The sequence below is a fragment of the Bombus fervidus genome, chromosome 6 (genome assembly GCF_041682495.2).
Source record: "Bombus fervidus isolate BK054 chromosome 6, iyBomFerv1, whole genome shotgun sequence".
Taxonomy (NCBI): domain Eukaryota; kingdom Metazoa; phylum Arthropoda; class Insecta; order Hymenoptera; family Apidae; genus Bombus; species Bombus fervidus.
In genome coordinates, this window is record NC_091522.1 from 9,291,742 (window position 1) to 9,315,708 (window position 23,967).

General features: G+C 31.0%; 1 protein-coding gene and 1 pseudogene across 3 annotated transcripts; one reads left to right on the top strand and one right to left on the bottom strand.

The window, feature by feature from the left end:
- The first annotated feature begins 403 nt into the window (after window positions 1-403).
- On the top strand, window positions 404-18,438 carry LOC139988557 (uncharacterized; annotated as a pseudogene).
- A 1,005-nt stretch (window positions 18,439-19,443) lies between these two features.
- On the bottom strand, window positions 19,444-23,705 carry LOC139988025 (high affinity copper uptake protein 1). 3 transcript variants are annotated; one of them, XM_072004947.1, is made up of 6 exons: window positions 22,189-23,705; window positions 21,973-22,106; window positions 21,827-21,886; window positions 20,929-21,211; window positions 20,010-20,843; window positions 19,444-19,662 (listed from the first exon to the last, which is right to left on the bottom strand). In XM_072004947.1, exons 1-4 carry the CDS (start codon window positions 22,192-22,194, stop codon window positions 21,013-21,015), a joined length of 399 nt encoding a protein of 132 aa, XP_071861048.1. In that variant the 5' UTR covers window positions 22,195-23,705; the 3' UTR covers window positions 19,444-19,662; window positions 20,010-20,843; window positions 20,929-21,012. The 3 variants fall into 3 exon arrangements, with proteins under 3 accessions (XP_071861048.1, XP_071861047.1, XP_071861046.1); XM_072004946.1 differs by having other exon boundaries at window positions 20,010-21,211; window positions 22,189-22,363; window positions 23,592-23,692; XM_072004945.1 differs by having other exon boundaries at window positions 20,010-21,211; window positions 22,189-23,703.
- Between the last annotated feature and the right edge of the window lie 262 nt (window positions 23,706-23,967).

A 23,967-nucleotide genomic window follows, 5' to 3' on the forward strand; every position in this document is an offset into this window, starting at 1 on the left:
TGTTTATCATTGCGTGTAAAAATGTATGGTAACTCAATTAATTATAATGAATTAGTTTGTGATTTCCTTTAAATGTGAAACACTTTGAAATTGTCAATTTATGTCTTATAGGACAATAGAAGAATAAATAAAATAATCCAACTCGTTCTTTGTGTTTTCTGCTTGAGAAAAGTGTTTAATTTAAGTGTTAAAATGACTAGAACAAGCATAGAACGGATAAGAAAGTCACAGACTAGGAATCGGGAAAATACAATGATCTAATTAGCTTATTTTATCTTTGATGGTGTAAACAAATGACGGAGAAATTGGAATTTAATCAGGAACAAAACTTCTGGATAAAAATTTAATTATTTCGATTTTTGTTCTCGTCTTTTAGTCTTTCTTTCAAAACTTCGATGAATCGATTTTCCATTAATCGATGTTGTAATAATCGAGCTTCTATTGTACTGTAAGTTAGAACGAGTTTAGATAAAATATTCCGTTTACTCATAAAGTCATTATACGTCATCGAGCGTCGTTATTAAGTTGTTACGCTTATTTCTGCGATATTTATAATTATCAGCGCGTATGGTGACGATTGCCAAGAATCGATGCTGTGCTCTGCGTATTTATCGAGAGTTGGAATATGCAGAAATGGAATTTTGTGCCGAGGGATATTATTTTATACATGGAAAATGTCGTGCATATTCAGGTATATCGTGCATTTCACAATATTATCTGGATAATAATATCGCAAACTTCTCACGAAATAAACTTTTACAGGATTACTCGAAAAATGCCAAGATGGCGATTGCTATGTAAACGGCGATTTTCTAACGTCATGTTGCATAAATAACATTTGCAATTGTAGTCCTGGATATTATCAGCGAGAATATAGAACTCGTCATCCAGATGCGAAAGGTAGGTTTTCCTGATTCTAAAATAATAACAACTGATAAAATATAATCATATCACATCAAAACACGTTCTAGTCTCATAAAGTAGGTTATTGTAAACTGATGATTTATTCTATTCTATATACATCTAATGTATACGATACATTGTTGTCCGTTTTTTACAGTATTATACAATATATGCAAGTATTACATAGAAAATTTATCAATATAGGAAATAAGATACGTTGTAATTATTCAGTAGATCATTTTACCAATCAGAGCAACAGAATAAAATAGCAATATAGTATAATATAGTAACATATACAGATGAACGTAAGAATATAATATAGCGTAAGAAATTAGGAATAAGAACCCATCAATTTCCTTGTAATGGACTATGAGCCAAAAGTACAAATAAGATTATTATATTATATTATAATTTTCCAATCAGAGAAACATTCAATTCGTAACGTTGTTATAGAATTAAACATCTTTTTTATACTTCATTTAATCAATACGTTTTCAATAACTTAAGTAATCACAATTTCTTTAATATAATTTTAATTCAAATGTTCATGTTTCTCGTCATAATCACCGTTAATAATATCAATTTTTTAATTCTCTTCGATAATTTCGATATTTTTATTGCATAGTACATGACGAAAGATGTATCATAAATAACGATTGCAAAGGATGGGTCAACAGTACGTGTGACAATGTGATACTTCGCAGACACATGAAAATACATCAAGATTCTTATATAATGATAATATTGATAATTTTTTATTAATATGAGAGTACTTTCATTTATTAATATGGGAATTATAATGACAACGACAAGAATGCATAGTTTAAAGTGTACATTTTTTTATCCTAAACAGAATACAGCATTGAAAAGAAATGTACAAAGGATGCGGACTGTAAAGAATTTAGAAATGCAACTTGCGGATCTTTGAAAATTTGTAGATGTAATCGTGCAAATTATTTTAACACAACTAGAAAGAGAAATGTATTCCAGGTAAATTTATTCATATTTCTTTGTTTATTAAAACTTTAAGGAAAAATTAATGGCTACTATAGTTGAATTAAATATGGAACATGTTCGAACAAACAATAAACACTGCTTGAAAGTTAAATATCATAAAAAGAGATTTATATATATTTGTTACAATGCTGTATCCGCCAAATTCACTTTTGATAGGAATTATATAGATTTACAACGCTAGTTTTTAGTACAGATGAGCCGCTGATGGTGTTAATATTAAAGAAGATTGGAAATGTTCCAAGAGACTTATAAGTATATATTTTATCATTGCAAAATTTTCTGAAATGTCTTCTTTGCTTAAGCAAAAACGAAAACAAACATTTGTTAACGCAAAATATTCTTGTAGAACGTAACCACAACCATGTGAAACTGGAGCAAATGAAATTCGAATCGAAGGTTCGGAATGTCGAAACGACACGGTATTGTAAACTGAAGAAAGTTGCTTCTAAAGATAATAGAAAATGTGAAACAGGTAAGTGATAGATCCAAAAAGTTTCACACAAAATTCTATTCGAAACGAGTATTATTATTATGAACATTAACATTCTTTTCTGTCCGTTGTAGTAACTGTACAATATAATGGTACTTGCGAAAACGATGTGCAATGTTAGGCTTTCGGGGTGGATGCTATCTGCAAAGATAAATGATGTGCTTGCAGTGAGAAATCTCGGTTTAACGAGACTGAGTTGTTTTGTTGGACAAAAAGAGAGATAGATAAATCGTGTCACCAAAACGTAGATTGTTATATTAATGGTATCGATACTAAGTTATTTTGCGATGCAAGGAAGTTATGCTCCTGCCCAACTTACGCCACCAATAATAAGACAACTTGCGTGAAAGATATAACTGGTACGATACGTTTTAAGTTATGTCTATAATGGCTCATATTTTGTTATACAAAACATTTTGAAATTTCATTAGTACTTTATGAAAATAAAACTGTGATGATTATATTAATAAAATTTGGAACAAATTTGCAAATGTATATGGAGGCTACAAGATCTTTAGTGCAAATATACATTGCACAAAGAAGAGGTATTTAAATTATTACTCATTGTATCAATTAGCCTCGATATTCAGTGGGGCCATTATGAATGCTTATATTAATGCCTATATTAAGGCTGTCCATATTATATACTAATTTTTTATTTAATATATATTTAGAGTAAATATGTAACTTTTATATATGCATTTTCAGATTGATTTAAAATTGTATCAATATAACCATGATATCGTGTTTCACTACAGCTGCAATGAAATTTCTAAATGTTTTATACAAAACACGCAGACAATATGATAAGTGTCCAAATCATTCATGAGCCACTGTACATAAAACAGACTATTATAATGAGTTATTTGTAAAATGCAGCTTTTTATACGTTGAAACAAAAAATCTTCGCGCAGTAATAAATTGTACAGTTTTTGTAAACATTAATATTATATATCATTTAATTTCAGATCTTGGAGATATCTGTGAAGTAGCTAACGATTGTACAAAACGGATCAAGGATACAAAATGTACAGGTATGACTTGTGTTTGTGTAGATAGTTATGACGAGTTAAACAAGCAATGCGTGCCTGGTAATTTTGACTTTCATTGTTGTACTTTCAAACGATACCACTTCTTATCCAAACATACAAAAAAGTCAGAGATTTTATTAAAATTATATTTCTTCCAGGTTTCAATTCCAGTTGCATTGCCAATGCTAGTTGTGTACCAAAAGATTCAATATGCAAATCGAATGATTTGTATAGTGCATTGCTGAATCAGTCAGTGTGTTCGAGGTAAGAACCTTCTTTAAAATATATATCAAAATGTAACATAAGTCGTTTATTTTATGTATATATATCACAATGTAACATAAGCGAAGTTTTATTGAAAGAATTATCATATTTGATGGAAATTCATCGTTTTAAATACAAAAGATAGATTTTCTTTTACATTGTTTAAGATACATGGAATGATACATATGTATGTAACTGCGAATGTTCACGCAAATTCATGTTTTTATGTATCTATATAATTAAAAGAGAAGAATCTAAATAGAGATTTGTTTCTCCTACTAAATATTATGAATACTTTACTTTCGCTATTCTATGCATTCTGTACATTTTTGCACTTCTCAATTCCTCATAAATACACAAACATCCGCAAGTCTGTAAAGAACGTAACGTAATAACAAGAAATACAATTATATCCTTTTAGCCCTTTCGTATGGAGAACCTTGCGATAAAAATATTCAGTGTTCTGCTGTGACACCAAACGCAGTTTGTTTACCTCATCCAACTTCAAACTCGAGTTCCGTATGCGCTTGTCCTGAAGATTACCATTACAAGTACAAGAAATGTTTCAAACGCAAAGGTACGAAAATATATACATATGTGCTGCGTACAATTTCATGACTCCTTAATTAACCTGTTAACAAAGAAAGGCGAATTAATGTTCACAAATACAACCCCTTAATTAGGATTTTGTCGCGTCAATCGCAACATCTTTTTTTTTATTATATCCGCGAGTAGCAATTCGAAACCCGTAATTTATATATTTTCTCTTCGTAATGTGATAAATAATAGATCGTAAAGAAATTTTGCATATAAGAAAAAGCCAAAATTTAATGTCATTCAAATTATTTCTTGCATAGCTCCTTACAATCATTAAGTTCAATTATCTTTTTCCGTTGACAATTAAAAATACAACGTCGTTCTTGGACTAATTTTTATCAGGCATTATTAACGTTAATAATCGACTGGTAATAATTTCATGGCAATTCATATTTCCATTGCCGGATGATTTATTAAATGCCAGAAATTATCACGTTTATTTCATGGATTTATTGCGAAATTCGAATATTATTCGCTTCTTTTTTATCTCTCATTCGAGATGTAATATCGTCATATTTTACCATTACATACCTAGAAATTACTAACTCATGATATCTTACATCTATGTAATGAAAAATGCGCAAGAGTAAATAGGAAAATGACGAAATTTGCGATCGTAGTCGTCCAATTATCTAGAACCAGTTGAATAAGACGTACATCGAACAAACAAGTTGAAAATGACATTGAACATCTAAGAATTCGCTGAAAATTGTGTAGTGTTTGCGTTTAAAGGAAGCTTAAATGCACGATATTTAAACAGATTTTCTTTCTTCAGCTAGTTGCATGTAAATTAATACAAATACTTTTGTTCCCTGAATTCTTTCAGTTCTTGGTATGAACTGCGAGAATCTCGGAGAATGTTATCTGAATTCCGGGGTTGGAGTGGTCTGCAAGAACGGTCAGTGCGCATGCGACTGGAATTACATTCAACGAAATGACACTGTGTGCGACTTCAACAGTAAGTAACCTTGACTTGTGACCGATTGGAAGGTTTCCTTGCATTTGATTCCCGACGATACAAAAGAAACAGGGCGTTGAAGCTTTAACCAGTAGTTTTTTGGATTGCACGTGGAACACTACTATGCGGTAAAATAATATAACTAGGTAGCAATTACCTTTCGACTGCTCGCATGCTTTCTTGCAAATAAGTTGCGTTGCAATTTTTGCGATTGTAGAGGGCGATAAGACGTATTGGCAAGACTACGTAACCCATCTGAAACGAATCTTTTCGCACAAGAACAAGAAATAATAATATTCCTTGGAACTGTATATGTTTCCGTGCTTGCCATATTTTCATTTTTATATTTCTTTTTTACTTCTGTATTTTTCTCCCTTATCTTTTAGTTCTTGGCTGCAGTTGAGCACGTAACAATTTGAACACATATAACAATATTATTATCTACCTTCCATGCTATTAATTTATTTATTCTAATATTAATAGACTTAAAGATGTTTATAAAGAACTTCGTAAACTAGTCAGTTGTACGAAGATCAAGAACTTATCTGCGATATATATTAATTTTTTTAAAGCACATTGCTACACTACTTTTAATCATATTATTTCATATCTTGAAGTATGGTATTAAGAAATGTTGATTATTAATTAAAAAATAAAAAATGATATTGAAGAAACTGAAACTTTTTGTATTAGTTACACCTTTTTAAATTAATATGTCTGTTCTAAGCATTTTGTCGTAGAAGCTATAATAAGCAAAGAACTATTTTTCGTCTACTTATTAGCTTCGCATAGTAAAGTTACTCTTTGAAAAGTATTACTTATAATATATTATATTAATGTATATGATTTTTTCAGGTAGCAATATTACAACCAATATTATAGGACTGATCTCACTATCACTTCTGCCAACAAACATGTTAATTTAATTTAAAGTTAATAAACACAGTTAAATAACTAAATAAAGTTAGTACAAATATTGTGCCAAAAGTATAAACAGTAAATTATTTTCTTTTGGATTAAGTGTTTCATAAATAATATAACAAAATACTACGAAGCTATGTACTTATATTTGATAATAGCATTATTTTAAAAAACATACATTTCTGCTGTATAATTTATATATTATGTTGTCCGAAAAGTTTCTTTCGTTTCATAAGGTGATAATAGATGAACAACAATTTCTGTTTTATATTATTTTATTGAATTAGGTATGATTAATTTCGTTCTATTTCTATTATTATATTCGTGCATAATTCAATAAACTAATATAAAATAAAAAACATTGTGCGTCTATTATTTCCTTATAAACCGAAAAAAACTTTTCGGACAACCTAGTATATAATTATACAATATAAATATACAATATAACATATTATATATTATATATTATAATATATAAGTATAATAAATCTTTCTCAAAGTTTGTTAGTAGAACATATCTCACATACATTTAAATTTATAATTATTAATTAGAGAAACCTTAACCTGCCCCTAATGAATACATATTATTAAAATAACTCAAGTCATAAAATATTATGCAATTTCTTTTAACTTCAACATTTTCAATATAGAAACCAAAGCCAATTATTATTGTAAAACTAACGATAAATATAGTAATATGTTTCGTATTATCCACAATATAATTTTTTCTTCTCGTGACAACGATATAGCAAGTAATTCGTTGGCCCAGTTGGTAATATCGCCACGAAATATAACAATCACTCTTATCATTAACACCTTAATATTAGTTCCTGATAAATGTGTTATCAACATTGAGATATAACGAGAAAGATTTTATATAACGCAAACATCGTTTTCAATAATTAATCTACTGTTCCAGAACGAAATATCAGTTTTATTAGTCAGTCAAGTTCATCTCTTGAACTGTCTAATGACTCAGAGAAAAACATCTGCGTTCTACAGAGAGTTCTGTAATATGGTCCCATGGTGGTACCAAATAAACAAAATTGGATAATTTGAAACGTTTTAAGTTCACGAGGAAATTAATGTTTAAACGTTACTTAACAAATTTTTCGAGTCGAGTAGTATAATATGGCATACACTTGGAAAAGAAAATTAATTTAAATAAATGTTTAATTTTAATTTTCAATCAATGTTCGAATATGTATATCAGAATCTCTGATAATAATGTTGATAAAAGTTATCGCAGATATTAGACTAGATATTTCAACAATCTTCTAACGTAAATTTTTTTATATTTCTACTAAAGATTGATAAATCGATGAAGTAATAGGTGCAATCCCGCTCTCACGATCTATAAATCCATTTACATATTTATAAATATATTTATATTTACATATATTATTAATACGAGAGTTATATACCGGGTTGCCGCATAATTATCTTTAAAGCGTAATATTTAGCGACCTTAGTTATTGACGATCATACATTACCAATGCAACTAGTGGAATAGATGTATTGATCTTTGGAACACAGCAGATTGTGTGCTGACGGTACGTGACGACTACCATATCCTGATATGTACAACTTTTTATCATATACGATAACCTCTGCTTTAATGAACAATAATAATCTTTATCGAATGTGATAGCATTCTTATAAACTTCCGTCATTTCCTACCGAAAGCTCTATACAAATAAATCATCGCATATTTAAGTATAATTGCGAATCACAAAAACCATTTATTATATCAAAATAGAATTTTTTAATGATTCGAACTGTATTGATATTATTGTATCGATGATATTTCCAACTGTATAGTTTTAATGTTCTCTCATCTGTTTATTTAATAATTTATAAAGATAAGAATAAAGAAAATACAAGTGCGAAAGTAGATGCAAAAATCTACTTTTTAAAAATTTTTAAAGATACAAATTTCTCAATCGTAAAAATCTTACTGAATTTTAAACTTTCATCGTATTTTAAAAATATTCGTACAGTTTATTATAAAAGTATTGTACGGAGAATATGCCGTGATAAAACAATAAGCAGAAAAATAAATGAAACGGCTACGTTGGTTGCCACTTTTCTTAACCATCCTTTTATCTAACAATTGACGTATATAAAACTGATTTGAATAGAGCTATATCCGACCATCGAGATCAGTTTGGGACAATTTGGCGTTCAAGAGCTCAATAGCTGATTCTAGGATAGATTGAATGGTGCGCACGCGATTATAGAACTATACCACAAATCTGGTGGCTATTTTCATTGGTAGAGCAATGCTCTTAGGGGAAACCTCGGATGACGTTTTGCCTAACTTGGATGCGTGATAACGATGACGTCATGAAAAAGAGAGGTCAAGGCATATTTCTTAAATATAGATCCGTTCTGCGACTGACCTCCCATATCGCCTTCTGCCTGCTTGTAAACCTAAACTAAATGATACACTTGTAAAGGAATATACATTAAAACGTGTAATAAACTTTATCACGCAATTACTTTTTAACAGCTGTAACGCGTTGCTTGGGTAAGTATTATGATATGTAGGTGCTATATTGATAGTAACCAATTATAGTTTTACAAAAATACTAAGTAATCAACGTTAAGACGTCACAGAATTATGTGAACAGAAATTATTCGAAATAGAGTTAATATAATATAATATGTTAAATAGAATATTTCGTAGCAATTTTAAAAAGTTTAGCTATTTTTATTACTGAAATTAAAATTCTGACAACTAAGAATAGACGGAAGGGTATTGAATAGATATCGATGTTTCTGAGCTACCACAGAACCAAATTTGACGAACCATTTTTAGCATTGAATTCAATTTTAATGATTCATCAAGGGAAGGACGTATACATAGTAAGATCATTCTGTCGTGTGAATAACGCAAATGAGTTCCATATTATTAGCTATTGATCGATTCAAGATTGTTTGGAAATAAAGCGGAAATATATCTGTACTTTTAAATGACATTATTGTACATTCAGGTAAATGATCATCGTGTTGCTTTGCGATACTTGAAAAATAAAGTGCGATGCAACAATACGTATCTGTATTTATCACGCATTACCATACACTATTGCGTTTCGTTAGATGTTATCTTTGATGAGGAGGCGAAGAATAATTAGCTAAACTTTAATCTCAACGTTTCATCGAGCATTTTATAGATCATTGACCGATTACAATATGGCAGTAAGCAGTACTATCATTATATGCACTTAATCTTTCGTTCTTTATATTTCGTACTCGGATCAAATGATAAATTTAGCCTTGTCCTATCCAACGTACAACTAATAGTAATCACTTCTCGACGTATCAGTGGTTCACTGTTTCAAATATAAATCGCGTTTAGTAAATTTAACTTTCCTCCGTTACAAACCAGGCCATAATATTTGACAGATACGTCCTAGTAGTTTCGTAAATGTCAGCCATTCGACTCTTTCCTTGCTATGTAATTTCTTCATATTTTCTTCGTGGATAGGCCACTTCCGTGCTTCGACCGTATTTTCTTATCGTAAATCAGTAAATTTATCAAACTTTTACAAATGCACCTTCATGTGCAACGAAAATCCAGAACATGCGATTTCTTGCGAATTTCGTAATGGTCTCCTGTATCGCTATCAAATTATAAACAGATTATAATATTTCGTTCTGTGACAGTGACTGCAGAGAGTATCAATACCACCTATCGTTGTTATGGTATTTACGTATTAATTAATCGAATCCAAGTACATTAAATTTCATATTGCTTAGTAGTATTTTTACATGATTACAAGAATTTATTAATAGCATTTACATACTAATTAATCAGGTCCAAATAGACACAGTGAATTTAGCATCATGATTTAAATAATGCTTTTATATTATTATGAAATTATTTACTGATTTTATGAAATTCTATGAAAATGTACAACTTGATAAAAAAATACTTCATTAGAAAATAAGCAGAAGTATGCAAATACTTTTTGCAGCCAGTGTATAATATTTTGATTTAATGTTGTCAAAAGCGGCAAATCGATGCTACGTTAACATTCAGCATTAAGAATGAGTGAAAAATTACATTTAATTGAATGAAGATTGAAAATTAATAGAGCAAAGGTATTTATCCATTTACTGATTTCCTCCGTCATATTATCAAATGTCGAAAAGAAGGGGCGGCATTCCATCAGCCGTAACGTTCGTTCCATTTGTTATTCGCTAACAGTGGAGTGCAGAAGGATGCGAAAGGTCACACGCCAACCAGATGGACAGCTGATAGAGGCTCGACCTGGCTTCTTTCCTCGTAAAATGGGTTAGAAGCCATTCGTGCGATCAGGAAGTGACGCTGCGGTTGAGACCGCATCGGCACGATATTTGAAGCTTCTTCCTCAACGTGTGACTTTAATCTCGTAAAATAGCCAGGAGAGCCTCGAACCTTGCTCTTTTTCGCGTGCTTATTATAATCCGTCTCATTAAGATATTGTCCAAATAGAAATGATTCTATTGGCGCGTATATCTTGTGCACTCCAATAACAAATTTAGGAAGTAAACGATAGCAATTTAGTAGATGAATAGGACAAATAAGTGGATAAATGGAACGGGAAAATGTAAATTTATTATCATAAGTTACAGTATGTAATGAATTGTAATTATAAATTACCATAAAAAACAATTTAACATTTCCGGAAATTTTTAAAATTACAACAAAAATTATAACAAATTACACGTTATATCTAAACAGCATCGAATCGTTTCCATAAAAATTGGCATCGAAACTGGCAAATTTATTTTAATAAGTACGATAGAACAAATATTCCATCCTATCACGCTGAAATATTTCAATATCAATTTCTTAATTAATTATATTGTCTCGTATCTCTGCTTTATACCATACATAATCTTCCCTCCTAAACACTGCGCGTATTTTAAAATTTAACTTTGAAATTAAGCCGCTCCATAAGAAAACGAAATTATACGCTTGTCTACGATTACAGCACGATCGAATGAAGGAGAAAAGAGAGGGTTGAAGAATACAGAGAAGCGATAAGGTCTAATGCGCGATGAGCGTATCGTATCACACGGCAATTTCGCGTACAATTTCAACGTCGCCGATGTGAATCTCGTCGCAAGAAATTCGTGCTTGGTATCGTAGTTGGGTAGCCGTGACGAAAGTCTCGGGGCGAGAAGCAGACCGGCATTGAGAAATTTAAAAGGTAGTCAGCAATCTGTAAGTGCAAATTGCAACGTGTGCCTGAGCTCGAAAGGGTATAAATTCAACCCAACTCTCTACGTGTACAGCGTACAGTGTAATACAGGTTTCGTAAGGAGAACGCGGAACGTCTGGCGAGCCTTTTGTCGCAGCGATTTCCTTGCAGTTGGGTTATACACATTGGATCGCGTGCTTAGCATTGCCCTCTCTTATGTGTGTCTTGCGTTATGTGCTAACCAGCCACCACAGAGGCCAAGGTCACCACTGACGATCCTCGACTCGTCTTAAGGGGTTGTATAGCGATCCTAGTACCATTTCACCGACAAAATATTTCACCTTCGTTAAAACATCTTGCTTTTTTTAGTAGATCTACTTGTCGACGAGTATTCGCTGTATTTTAACACTATTATTTAAGCAGATATTTCCTTTTTTTTTTTTTTTCTTTTCTTACGAATGTGTTCCGTGAAAAGCAGAATGACAGGCTAATGGAAATTTATACGCTCTGAGGTCATTATTTACTACACTATTGCATCATGTAACGTAACAGTATAACCGAAGAATTATTCAACAAAATGTGTCACACGATCTTGGTGTTTTCTTCAAAATTTATTTAATTGGTATTGGTAAAAGGATTTATTCTAGCGTAATAGAAAGATTGTTTTTAATATAGGATCATAATTTGTGCTCATATTATAACTGCTTTAAAAAGTTATTTTCTTGAATCTTATAAAATTATTAATATAGAAATAAATATAATTTAATATAATAAATATCGTATTGTATTCAGAAACCAGGGAGATTTCTGTTGCATTATTATCATTACTAGAATAAAGTAAGACATACTTTGTGCAGGAACGTCAAAGATTCTTATTTCGATGCGAGCTTTCATACAACTGCGTGCTTTATTTTTTTTTTTTTTTTTTTTTACGACCACTTATAAGATTCTTACGCAGTACACTCCATAGAAACAATGTTCTTCCAACCTTTTACACGCATATTTTTATAATTGCCGTTTTAATTTGCTCGTTGAGACGCAATGTTTCATAATGTTTTCATTCGTAATTCATTATAATATATCTGAATTCTAATATAACTGCAAGGTTGGTTTCACAAATATATATGGTATTAACAAAGTGCGTTGGAATGTTTGAATTCTCCTATTATTTTCATGGCACTAATTGTGAACAATTTTATTATCAGTTACGATAAAACATATTTAGATACATAGTAAGAAAATAATTCACGAAGCCATTTACGTTATCGATATATGTAAATGGTTTGTAATTATATTATAGATAAAAGGTATATTTCTGAACTATTTGTGTTTCTTGTGTTGGTATTTATGTCTAATTTATGTGTTCTTGAGAAAAGTGTTTTACATATATAAATTGCATGATATATTGAAGGGTACACATGATGCTAAAACGGTTTCTCGAATAACCTATTTTACGAAATATCAAGGTGACTTTGAATGTTCAATGCCTTACTACTTATCTTTCTTACTGTAGATAATCTAACTGTATACAAATTTAAGATAGCCAGGGCTTAATACCTTCTTATGGAAAATTAACTATCTGAGATTTTTAGCAAAATATGATAAGTATAAGATAAGTAAGAGGTCAATAACATAAAATATACTTAATTTAATGATATATGATTTTTAAAAGAGGTGATTAATATAATACAATTAAGCCTAATAAACGAGTTTCTGACACCTATGCTTAACGTTGTTCGATATTGATGCGAAACAGCTTCGGCCTGAAAGAAATAATACTTATTTAAATGAATTTTATATGCGGAACACGCAAATGCTACTCCTACGAATTTATTAGCATGTTTTTAGCGTGGACAAACTATATTTAATCAAAGCACAGGAGAAACGTTACATGAGTAATCGTATTATATTTTTACCCTTTACCACTCTTATTTTCTTGCTTTGCACGTGCTTTTAAATACTGAGTCAGATTTATTTTAGAGAAATTCCTACAGAAAGAGGGAGATTGCCAGAAAATGGAAGATAAAAACAGATATGTAATTTAAATTCAATATACGTAGTCCGTTTAAGTTGAAAATATCGACGAGCTCAAAATACATAAATTTGTATTAATAATATCCTGCAAATGGGATGCACATATAAAGCATGTGCTGCCAACTACCGTCGCAGATTGTAAGCTCGAACTGGAATAATACCATCCATTTCGCAATACAAAGTCAATAATGTTGCACAAATCCAGAAAATACTTAACTTTGCGGATAATCAGTAAATGCAATTCGTGATATATCTTAAGATAATAATATCAATCTATAATATGCCTCAATGTCTATCACAAATACAATGAAGAACGCAGCTGCATTTACAATTGTATATTAAAATTAAAATATTGATAATTTTTATTTACTCATGAAGGATTATGTCAGGAATATATGAACAGATAAATATGCGAAAGTTGCTGATTAGAATGGAACAAAAGCGTTAAAATTAGATAAAAAGGTGAGTCACGTAAAATGTAGTTCTATAAATAAATAAACGTACATGTATGATAATAGCACGTGTAAAATGCTTTACCACAGAAACGAAGGTTTCTATCGTGAAATTTAATGAATTTATTATGCACTCGAAAGAAATATACGAATCTTGTAAGTTATTATAATATTTGAAACTAACAAAACGCTCGACAAGAAGCAACATGTAGGTAGATGTCAATTTGGATGATGGCCAAGTACTTTCTGTTTGGAAACGGATATAGCTGGTCGCATCGACTCCTTTTTTGGTCGTCTTGGCGGCAATGTAATTACCATTGGTCGATATGTACTACAATCTTCCCGGAAATTTCCAAATTGCAACAAACCGGAGGACGGAAATTCATTCACCTACCAGCCAGGTATGTATATCCTTTCAGTGATCAAATTTCTGATTGAGCTTAAGATTTAATTAAACAACTATACATTTTCCACTTGATTTGGATATTCTTCGAATTCTAAATCTACAATAATATATAAGTTAAATCTATTAAAGTAAATGCATAAATTGCTAAGCATAATAAATGATAATGTAATCAATAAATAATATAATTGATAATATCCTATATTTAGCAATATATATTATTTGAAAAATTAATGCAACTTACTGCAAAATTCTAGATATAAGATGAAATATTTTTTTATTTTATTTGTAATTGTTCATTTACTATATTCGTTTATTTCAGTAGTACAATTGTCTTCATTTTACGTAAAGATAATTGAACTAATATTTCAGTGTAACTTTTGTAGGAATCTCTTTATCCATTGCCGATATCATTTATTGTTAGATATACTTAAAAAGCTACTTTTGTGTAATGCAAATAAGTGTAATTTTACATAGATTCATCGAATCTGTCTTAGGATGCACATATAAATCCTTGGCAAACTAGTAAAGATATATATATATACATACATATATATATTAGGTATAACAAATTCTTTTCTATAACAGTAACAGGATTAGTGACAAAACAAATAAAATAAATTTTGCAAATTACGAGTCATACCTTGTATAATGTAAATTTGAAAAAATTGCAAAAAAAGGCTCTGCATCCTACATTTTGTAACTTTTTAATTCACTAATATTATTGATTAGTAAACCATCATCCAAGAGGTTCCACAGGTGTTCTAATATCTTCAGCTAATAATGTATACAATTCTACTAAAAATTTAACTCATAATCGGAATGTATCCTATTCCCTACTCTCTGGCTCAGTTTAAATATCTTGAATATCCATTTCTTTGTCAAACTGCACGCGGTTATGTTTAAGTAAATAGTGCCAATATCAGACAAAAGCTTTCCTTTTTCTCGTAAGTATCATTTATCCTCCCTTTCAATTTGTCAGATATTGTGCTGGTATTTAGCAGCCAACAGAATTTTTGTATAACTTTTAAAATTTCCTTGGAATAAGCGTGGTCGTAAATCCACTCTTCAAATAAGTCGCGATTACGAATGGATTTCACAACATAAATGAATAAATAAATAAACAACTTCTTGAGGCAGAACAATCAAAATTAGAGGATGGTTCCGTTTTTCTTTTTCTTTTTTTGTAATAATTATTTAAAGAAAAAGAGCAATTTTTAGATCGGGAATAAAAATTATGCGTATCTCTGTCCAATATCTCCATATTCAAAGTGCAACAAACATTATCAAATAAGAATTAACAAACAAGTATGTATAACGAATGCGTGAGCTAATTCTCAAGTGATTGGATTGTGATGTTGAAACGACTTTTACTAATCCTTTATCGATTTTGAGGAAGATTTATTGTTTACATTTATATTACTTAATTACAAACTGATAATATCACCGAATAATAAGACGAAAATCGAACAATGATTATTTCGATTTTTGTCTGTATACCACTGTGCGTCGTCGCAATCTGATTAGCAGAGTAGCTTGTTATTTGTCCGATTACGTTAACGATAAGCTACGCGCTGTCGATTAAGCGTACAAGTTACTTGCATGGTTATACAACATTATTAGGAGCGGTACGAGGGCAGAGGGTTGCAACAGAGAGGAAATGCGACGTTTCAGGGTGCGTAAAAGGAGAATGCACAGCTTACTAGCAGCCGACGTCAGTATCGACCGGCCGCACACGCGTACATCTACTCACACCGCGCTACGGCGTCTGGATGGTTGGGGATGACTCTCCTCTGATTATTCGATCCATCAGGTCACCTTCCCTTTCTCCCGCGAGTCACCCATCGGATGCGAAAGCTTTACTTTGATCGATGTGCAAACAAAGGTTTAAGATTCCGCGACAATCCGAGTTACCCGTTAATGCACTTTAGATCGACTCTCTCTAATGAAGCGTGTACTTACTCGCCAACTTGTTATTGCTCTTCCAATGCGTCTTATATCTGCTTATAATACATCTTCAACGTTTTAATGATGATTGATAATGCTATAGATATTTAAGCGAATTATATTTGCTTGTTGTAACGAACAATGTTTCGAATTTAAAGTTGGAAGTTTGATAAAAATTGTGCTGGATTTAAGATTTTTATGTGTTTGTTAAAAAGTTTCTTTAAAGTTAAATGGTTTTTGTATGTTGAAGGATCTTTATATTTCTTGACTTTAATTCTTCAATTTTAATATCATACTGGTCAAATAAGATTTTTGTCGAATTCCAACATCAACTGGATTTGTAATATGGTAACACGCCAATATCGACCAGTTGCTGTCTCTCCTACTTGTAGCTCTGCCGCCTGTATGGGAGAGCATTCCCATGGTTCTACCATCTCATGGGATGTTCGGTAATATATTACGCGCATACAGCTCTTAGTTTTAATAACGATAATTATATATTTATATATTTTTCTTCTTATGAACAAGTTTGCATATTTGACTAACAAGTAATTTTAAAAGTATACTGATCGTTATTATTACTATCATACATTTTAATTCTGTTTGAAGCTAATACCATTATTATAATAAATAAATTGCACATGGTTTGTAATATCGACGAATCTTGTAATATCGTCATGTATCATAAGATGTATTCGTATTTAAAATATTTTAAAAGACAATAGAACCGAGTATCGAATAATTATAAATTGACGATCGATTAATTACATTATAACCGCCTAGCTATATTGAAACCTAATCTTAAATTAAACTCAACTACCCCGTTGTAGAAACTACAATTATAACGCAGAAAATTACAAAAGCCAGTCCACACCTTAGAATTAATCTCTCAGAGCGTAACTCATTATCTCAATGCGGCCCTATTATATTAACTTATAATAGAAACAATATATCATGGTCGTTCCGCTATATACACTCTACAGGAGACATTCAACTGCCTGATACCTTCTCGTCATTAAAAAGAATACGAAGTATGATCGTGAAAGGAAACATGTGCTCTTAACAAACAAATAGGAATCCGAGTAAAAAGATCGTTATTATAATTTATTTCCTGGCGGAATAATAAAGAATGCAACTATCGTATTGCTTGAGTACTATGTCAAAATAAGTGATCTGACAAATAACGAGTTTACCGGTATATTAATGCTGACATATAGAATGGCTACGAAAACTTAAAACTGATCATATAATAGTGATCGTACAAATAGCATTGGCACATACCCTTGTTTTTGAATGAAGCGTTTTCTTATCAAGTTTCCTATGTTTCATTTTCACACTATCAAATTTTTAGTCAATTATTTATCGAACAGGCTGCATACAGTATAGAAGCGATAAATTGAAAATGATTTGGACGTTACAATGAACATGTATGGTTTAACTGTGCTAAATGATCTACACGGGGTCTGTACGTGATTCAGAATTAATTATGTGGATACACAGGCTGTCAGTCATACTTAGCTGTTAAAACGCGACTCGCTGGCAAGTTTCACGAACTTGGACAGGATCATATACATATACATGAATCGTAGCTTCGCACGAATCAATTCTGTTTTCGTACGATGAATATCCTCATATTGTAAATCGCGATGTTTCAGAGGAACGGGAGGGGTGAAGAAGGTGGAGAGGAAGTTGTGACATAAAAAAAGAAAAGAAAATAAAAAAGGCGAAAGACCACGAACCGTTGAGCTGCAATCTCTATGGATTATCAGGTTCAAAAGGCTTAATGCACAAAGGCCGCCCAAGGCAGGTGGATGTGGTGAAGTTGGGAGGGTGTGTCTCAGGAAGAAAGCGGTTGAATAGTGCTGAAACGAAAGGGGGTGCGCGATAACTGTTGATCTCTCGTCGACTCTGCCCTCGAACGGCGGCAGAAGAACCGAAATAAGCACGTGACATTATCTTGAAAACAATGAGACTCCGATACGGTATTTACCAGCGATCGAACGACGAAAATGTTCTGGGCGATGTTCCTTTGTTGTCGACTTCGAGTACTATTATTCTACGACCAATTTAACAATAATGTTACTAGATAAATTACTAGGTAAAATAAAAGAGGAAGATTTTCTGGTGGATATAGACCGATCTAACAAAATTGTTCTTGTGTAATACTGTTACAAGAAAAACCTGGATTCTAATACTAAATTTTGATGTCCGAAATGTAAGTTATTTTCGAAGCAATGCATATGTATGTAGAGTGTTACACTTTGTATCTAGCTAAGTATATGTATAGTCGGTGATATTCAACCTTTTTCAATTAAATATTCATATTTTCTTTTAAACTTCCAGTTTAAAGATGTACATGGATTATATAAAGTAAGACAAAAATATACAAGATATTTGTTACAATATTTAATTTACAAATAAAACTCTATCTAAATTCCATTCGTTTCAATGAATTTGCATAAACATTCGCGTTATCCAGACGAGTTATAGTATAAAGGCATTAACTTTAAATATGTGAATAATTGAAATATATTTAACGCGTAAATTTATCTCAAACTACGTAATAAATTCCATCACTGTAACAGAAACTATCCGGTTACCATTAAACAAAGCAAATGATTTGCGTGAGTAGATAATAGTTTCAGCAAATTTTTATTACGCCTACTGTACCATCTAACGTTTCTGTACCATTCTCGTGACAGATATCATGACGAAAAGTACTTCACCCTTACTCTGTCTCTCTTTTCACGAAAGGGTGAATAAAACGCAGCGTGAAATTGTGCGAGACTCGTCGTGTCAAGTATAATGACTTGACGGTTCGTACCACCTGTGTGAACCGTATCTAGATGCCACCAGATGCCAACAGGAATGAAAATAAATGGGAAGGACATATGTGAACAATTTATGGTGTCTTTTTCTTTCTTCTGTTTTTGAGAAAGAGACTTCTGTTTTGGTATAATGGTTTTCGTTCAGGCATAGGCAAACGAACAAACGATTACGACGCCTCGTTACCATTTTAACGAGGATATCGTTGATATCGATCTCTGACACTTTCTGATACGCTTGTTACAGTGATATAAATTGTTTATCAGACGATTGCCCACCGGACGTGAAATTTTCAGTATTAACTGTACAGAATAATATTTCCTAGAATTGTCCATATCGGAATACGTATTTCTAATTTTATTTATTAATTACTGTTGGAAATATCTTAATGGAGGAATTTAAAAAGAATTGTATATAAAATATTACATTTATTATGAAATATAAAGAATAAATTAGAAAACCTGAATGGTAGTATACACTTGCTACAGAGTCGTTTAGAGCTCTTTTTCCGAAATTTTTCGCAAGTATCTAAAATTCGTTTTTCAGTTGAAAATACAATGTAGATAAACTGCGGACCTGAAGGCTTATCATTTTCTTCTCGGATAGTACAAGTAAATTAATTATTACCTAAAACAGAAACATAATATTCATAATATGGCAATATATTGTTATCTGTTCTCTAAGAAAAATATGAAAGAATAAAAATACAATAAGAATCGTTCCTAATATCTAAAACCTAATATCTAAGTCCTGATATAAAAGTATATATATATATGAAGAGTTATGATAGAAGTATATGATTCTACAGAATGAATTAATACTATTGTTTGTTATTATGTTTGTACATTTGTGATAGCTAATGGATAATTCCAACACTAGAGCATTAATAACTATTAGTTATCATCAGAATGCACTAGATAATTTATTTGTCTACTGAATTTATCTTTTTGTTCAATAGTATATGTAACACTTACGTATTTTTAAAAACGGTGTATCTCGAGTTAACGCTCTTAGTGTTGATGAGCTGAATGATCTCCATGACTCATAGCATTTGAATCATACATTACAAAGAACATTACACACCAAACACAAAAGAGTACCACGAAGAGAACTAACGTTATACTGTTAAATGTATCCCATCCGAGTATTATATCATTAACTGTCTTCAACTCTTTTTTAAATACAATTCTTGTGCTTGTGCCGCAAATTGTTTCTCCGCTTTGATTATAAGCGTTCATATTAAACTTATCTTTGTTACTATTTTTTTTACTACAAGAAATATTTTATATTTAATCTGTGATAGCTCTCCTGCACCAACGATACACTGAATGATCGAAATACTGATTATGTTGTACAATAAATAGTGACTCCTGATTAGATAACGATCGTGTCCAGTTGATTATAATATATACTGTACAACATCAGTTAATTAGTCAATTATGACTCCTATACATAAATTTATCAGAAAGTTATTATTTATACATATATAAATGACAAATTATATAATTATTACATGAACATAGAGAAATGTTTATTACAGGCAAATTTAACACTTAAGATATATACTTTATGATATGTACTTCAAGATATGTACTTCAAGATATGTACACGTGCTTATTTGTTACATGATCTATGTAAAAAAATTACGAGTTTATTGTTTTTTTCTATTTATATTTAAATCTTTGATGATAATATATACAAAATAATTCTGTCTATATATTAGTGTTATTATAACACTATTATACCAGAAAATTACATTTATTTTCATCTAAAAAATATTTTCTGTCAAAGTATTGTTTCAAATGCTTCTGAAACAAAATTGACGCTTTATAAATAAATATGTAGGACTATTTTCATAAATTCAATATCATAAACGATGTACAAATTATTTACATTATAATTTTAATTCTATATGAGTGTTTTAAGAGCACGATAATACGGGATTAATTATATCATTACGAAATACTGTTATAAGATTTACAAGCAGCAATCAATATTATCACCACTGGACTTTTCCCAAGCGAACAGCCAATAACCAAGACCTGCACCTAACGCCACAGCGAGGCAAAGCCAAATATTGTACGTCATGAAAATTAGCATAAGGCAATATCCTATGATCAATTGAACAACGTGGATAATTGTTTGGAGGAAGTGTATTTTCGAAAACAGGAATGACCTGAAATAAAACATATTTAGTAAATGGTATTCGCGGTGTTTAATAATAATATATTTATGGTAATAATAATATATTTATCTTCATTTAATAGGAACACACTTTTTTTTAATGTTATAAAAAATAAATTAGAAATAAATTAAAATAGGAATAAATTAGAAATAAATAGAAAGAAGTAAATTGCAGAAAAGATGTAAGAACTAACTTTAAAACATAGTAATAATCTAAATCCAAAATTAAAATGTTACGTATCTTGAGAAATAGTTTTGATAAATTCATGTTTTAGATACTTTAGTTGTTATAAAATTCGTTTAAATTAATTTTTTTTACCAATAAATAGGCGTATTTTTGAAGGAAATAAGTAACTTTCGTTTTATCATGGGACTATTTATTTTAATTACATATTAGTTAGTTATTCAAAGTGACTTTACAGTATCATTGTTATAACAATCTTTGATTCTGAATTTATTAGTTCTTAACTTTAAAAAATTTACACGAACGACAAATGTTATATCTCGTATGTTTAAAATAACAAAAATTAAGGATGTCAAGTATCCATAATTGTAATAAAAATCCCGATGATTTTAAATAAAAATATCTGAAAGATAAAATACATACGTCCTAGATCTCCTATCTTTCGTTTTCCATAACCGTGCTGTATTGATGAACAAATGATCGCTAAACACACATAGCAAATTAATATATTTCAATGATTCCACCCGTAACACATACCTTAATCATAAAAATAATTGTAAATCACTCACCGATAGCTTTTTAATCCTTCATATATAGACGTCAAAAGAATAATACCAACCATCGACCATCCAATACCTTGTCCATCTATCGCGTGCCATTCATCAAACAAAATAACTTCATTTTTACCGAGATGAAATGACATCTAACGTAAATTAGTTCCATCAGACGGAGAAATAAATTTATCACATTATAACGCGAAGATTAAGTGTTGTTCTATTACTTACATGCATTTTTGCAAGAATAAGCTGCGGTATCGAGTATCTTCACAAAGACTGCATATGGTCTTATGAGGTCGCTAAGCATCAAATTTCCGCTCGGCTTCTTTATCAAATTATAGATAACTTATCGATCAATCGTTATACTTACAGACTTACTCGTACCAGTAATTTTTCTTTTCACCTAGTTTTTTTTTTATAAATTAACACGATAATGTTTCAAATCGCGACATTATTAAAATTATCTATACTATCGCGATATCAAATTTCGTTACATCGTAGCGGTAGAATTAATAACAAGCAATTAATTGTTTAAAATAACTTTTATCTATACGTTAAATTACGCCTATACAAATTACTAATGCAACTACTATACAAAATACAATTACTAATACAACTGTCTCCGCTACAGTAATCGTCATTGTTGGCTGTCAAATAGCCCACGATGCAATAGCGATATTCAGTCACCCTGTATTTATAGGGTGTCCTACGTAAAATAAGTAAATAGAATATAAAATATCCTAACCGAAGTTATAATAACATATCTTGAAAATGATTAAGCAATCAAAAACTGACCGAACTGATACCACTATTAAATAAGTTTGCCATTCATAAAATTAGTAATCTGGGGTAAAGAGAAATCTAAAAACTGAAATCTAAAAACTCTAGCTATATGTTTTTTTAGGTTAGATATCCACGATGCAAATTTCTGTAAATTATGAATTGTAGACGGATAGCGGTGTGTTTGTATTTAGATTGCACCTAATGCATCTGATACGAACACAATACTTGAAAATCGTTCCTAGAAAAAACAAATGCATTGCTACCCGGTATATTAGTATAGATGCGTCTGACGCATGACAGATCACTGCACGCAACGCACATATAGCATAATAATACGGATGATCGATGAAGGCTGACCGTTTGGTCAGCGAGTGAGCAATATTCATAAAAACTAGAACAAATCCGAAAAAATCCAGACGAGTAGCAACGAGATATTGTTGCGCATAATGCGAGAACTAATTTGCGGCAATCAGAATTCCTTTATCGTCATCTGTAGTACACTCAACGCTATTGAAGTACGGTTTAAAACATTTCTTGCTACATGGCCGCAAATGGTAAGAACGTATACAAAATGAATCACATTGCGAGGGACACCTTGTATATAGAGCGTGTTCGGCTACAGGTGTAACAAAATTTGAGGGACGATTCTTGAAGTTAAAATAAGATGAAAATCAAGAATAAAAAAGATTGTGTTTCTGACTTTGTTTTTTAGTCACTGACAATTAAAAATCAGCCGAAATATCCCTGTGCGCGAGCAAACCTTCTTACACGAACGAAAGTAGGTCAGCTCAAGCAGTGGAGTACACAGCGACCCTCAAATCGTAGATTAAATATTAAAACCTGCTTACTCATTGAAATCCATAACAATATATCGAAAACTGCCCTGTGGAATTTTCGAGTAGAGAGGATTAGTGTTTCCTCTAATTCTTTGCCTCCATAGGTAATTAATAAATAATAACATGTATGAAGCACATTTAGTTAATTCTCAAAGATCTATTTGTATAATGTATTTACTTCTATTTAAACGCATACAGACGTGAACAAACTAAGAAGATCCTATTAGGACTGTTCAGTCGGTGGAAACGCGAACACTTCAATATTTGAAAACAAAGGAAAATCCTCAATTACTCCACTTTCAAAATAAACGATCCGTGTATCAAAAATTATGGCCGAAGATTGTTCGGAAATATAATCGGAATACGACCTTCGGAGTTTAATATGGGA

What these genes read in the sequence shown, in the direction of transcription:
- LOC139988025 (XM_072004947.1), bottom strand. An exon ending in GAAGGATTAAAAAGCTATCG is followed by an intron (nt 21,887 to 21,972) that starts GTGAGTGATTTA and finishes ATGTGTGTTTAG; the next exon opens with CGATCATTTGTTCATCAATA. An exon ending in AAAGATAGGAGATCTAGGAC is followed by an intron (nt 21,212 to 21,826) that starts GTATGTATTTTA and finishes GTTTTATTTCAG; the next exon opens with GTCATTCCTGTTTTCGAAAA.